The sequence below is a fragment of the Lactuca sativa genome, chromosome 3, assembly GCF_002870075.4.
Source record: "Lactuca sativa cultivar Salinas chromosome 3, Lsat_Salinas_v11, whole genome shotgun sequence".
NCBI classification, from domain to species: Eukaryota; Viridiplantae; Streptophyta; class Magnoliopsida; order Asterales; family Asteraceae; genus Lactuca; species Lactuca sativa.
This window is the reverse complement of record NC_056625.2, coordinates 282,143,210-282,145,336: the sequence shown is the minus strand read 5'-3', so window position 1 is coordinate 282,145,336 and position 2,127 is coordinate 282,143,210. Positions and strand designations below refer to the sequence as shown.

The 2,127-nt window shown below is 36.3% G+C and overlaps 1 protein-coding gene across 1 annotated transcript; it reads right to left on the bottom strand.

Annotated features, from left to right (window-relative positions):
- Positions 1-540: 540 nt before the first annotated feature.
- LOC111900850 (uncharacterized) lies at positions 541-1,464 on the bottom strand. The gene has a single exon (XM_023896726.2). The coding sequence runs from the start codon at positions 1,462-1,464 to the stop codon at positions 541-543; it is 924 nt and encodes a 307-aa protein (XP_023752494.2).
- Between the last annotated feature and the right edge of the window lie 663 nt (positions 1,465-2,127).

The window sequence follows — 2,127 nt, the reverse complement described above, 5'->3', positions numbered from 1 at the left end:
TATTTTTTTTTAATTCAAAAATACAATAAAATTACTTTTTTTTTAATTCCAAAATTAAAATAAAATTACATTTTTTATAAGTAAAAAGCATTCATTTTTTTTAAACTATTTTTTCATTAATTATAAAAATAAAATAACAACTTTAAACTACATTACTTAGTTAATCTAGAAAACAAACATTACATTAATAAGAAAACGAACAAACGTACATATAAAAATTCTAATCGTCGTTCATGCTATGTTGGTACAAATGTTCCGCGACATCTTCTCGAAGATTGAAACACGTTTCACTATTATGAATTTCAACAACTCGCTCCCAAAAAGCATTTGTTCCGGGTACGAACTCCTCAATTGGAACGACAACGTCGTTCGGATCATTTGTGCAAATCGCTCGACCTTCATCTTCAATAATCATATTATGCATTATAATACATGCTAGGACCATTCGTTTAATTCTTTCTTTATCCCAGAGTCGTGTAGCGTATTTCACTACATGCCATGTTTGCTTAAGGACTCCAAATGCCCTCTCGATATCCTTTCTCACTGATTCCTGTTTTTTGTAAAAAATTTTGCTTTTTCACTTCGAGGAACCGAGTATGCCTTCATCAATGTAGAATAATCCGGGTATATCCCGTCACCAAGGTAGTAACCATATTTGTACGCGTGCCCGTTTACCGTGAACGTCATATCAGGTGCTTTGCCGGTCCAAATATCGTTGAAAAGTGGAGACTGACCAAGAACATTAAGGTCGTTGTTAGACCCCCCTACTCCAAAAAAGGCATGCCATATCCACAAATCTTGAGATGCAACAGCTTCTAGGATGATAGTTGGTTCACCTATATCTCCTCGAGTGAACTGACCACGCCATGCAGTTGGACATTTTTCCCAAGCCACATGCGTACAATCTAGACTGCCAAGCATACCAGGAAATCCATGCCTCTCTTCATGAGCCGAATATAATCTCTTAATATCACGTTGAGTAGGTTTACGCAAATATTCTTCGTGAAAAACCTCATAATCACATGCAGAAAACCAATCTACACATTCAACTGCGGTCCTCTCGGATACTTTCAAGTATTCGTCAGATGCATCAAATGCTATACCGTATCCCAAATACCTAAGAGCAGCCGCACATTTTTGTATACTACTAAAACTCATTCTTCCTCTAGCGTCGGGTTTTTGTTTGAAAAAATCATAACGAGATTCTAAAGCATTACTAATACGTAAAAATATAGCCTTATTCAGACGAAAACGACGTTCGAACGAGTCGTCATTATAAAGACAATTATCGGCAAAGTAATCACGCACCAATAAGTTGTGTGCGGCTTGGCGATCACGATTTACGACCGCCCTTGTACGCGCTGCATTCGAACTTTCTTCGGCGTGAACGTGTTGCACAACATTGAAGAATGTCTCGACGAATTCTACGTCGTCATCCGAGTCAAAACTTTTTAAGAATTCCATATTTATTGAGGGATCCATGAGTGTAATAGAATGTGTATGTATGTGTATGTGTTTTGGTATTAGAAGTGTATTTATAATTGAGTTTGAAAAAAAAAAAGAAACGGCCAAAATAGCCGTTCAACGACCAAAAACCAAACACCCAATGAAATGCAACGTTTGAATCCGTTGTCCCGAACACGACTCACCAAGAGCACGGACTACCACGAACCACCGGGACGGTGTGCACGTTCGTGGTTCGTGGACACCTCAACCACGAAACGGCTCGTGGATAGTATACCAGTCGGTCTTAGCTGAATATAGCAAAACTTGTTGTATGAATAAAAACAACACAATCGAGTATGGACCTCACCAATGTAAATTCCTTATCAAGGTCTCGTAAAAATCCCTACACGAGCCAATATTGTAGTTAGAGTAACAAAACACAATGTAGAAGCCAAATTATTTCAATTGTATCCACATTATATATATATATATATATATATATATATATATATATATATATATATTATTAATGATATTGCCCATTTCTAGAAAATTAAGAGGTACAACATATGTTACCTCATGTATAATAATATTAAGCATATAACCAATCTTATACTTATTAATAAACTACACGGATCCTATACGTATTACACTGCACACTACACAGATCTTACCCTAATC

Coding starts and splice junctions, on each gene's coding strand:
- LOC111900850 (XM_023896726.2), bottom strand. CDS start 1,464: ATGGAATTCTTAAAAAGTTTTGACTCGGATGACGACGTAGAATTCGTC.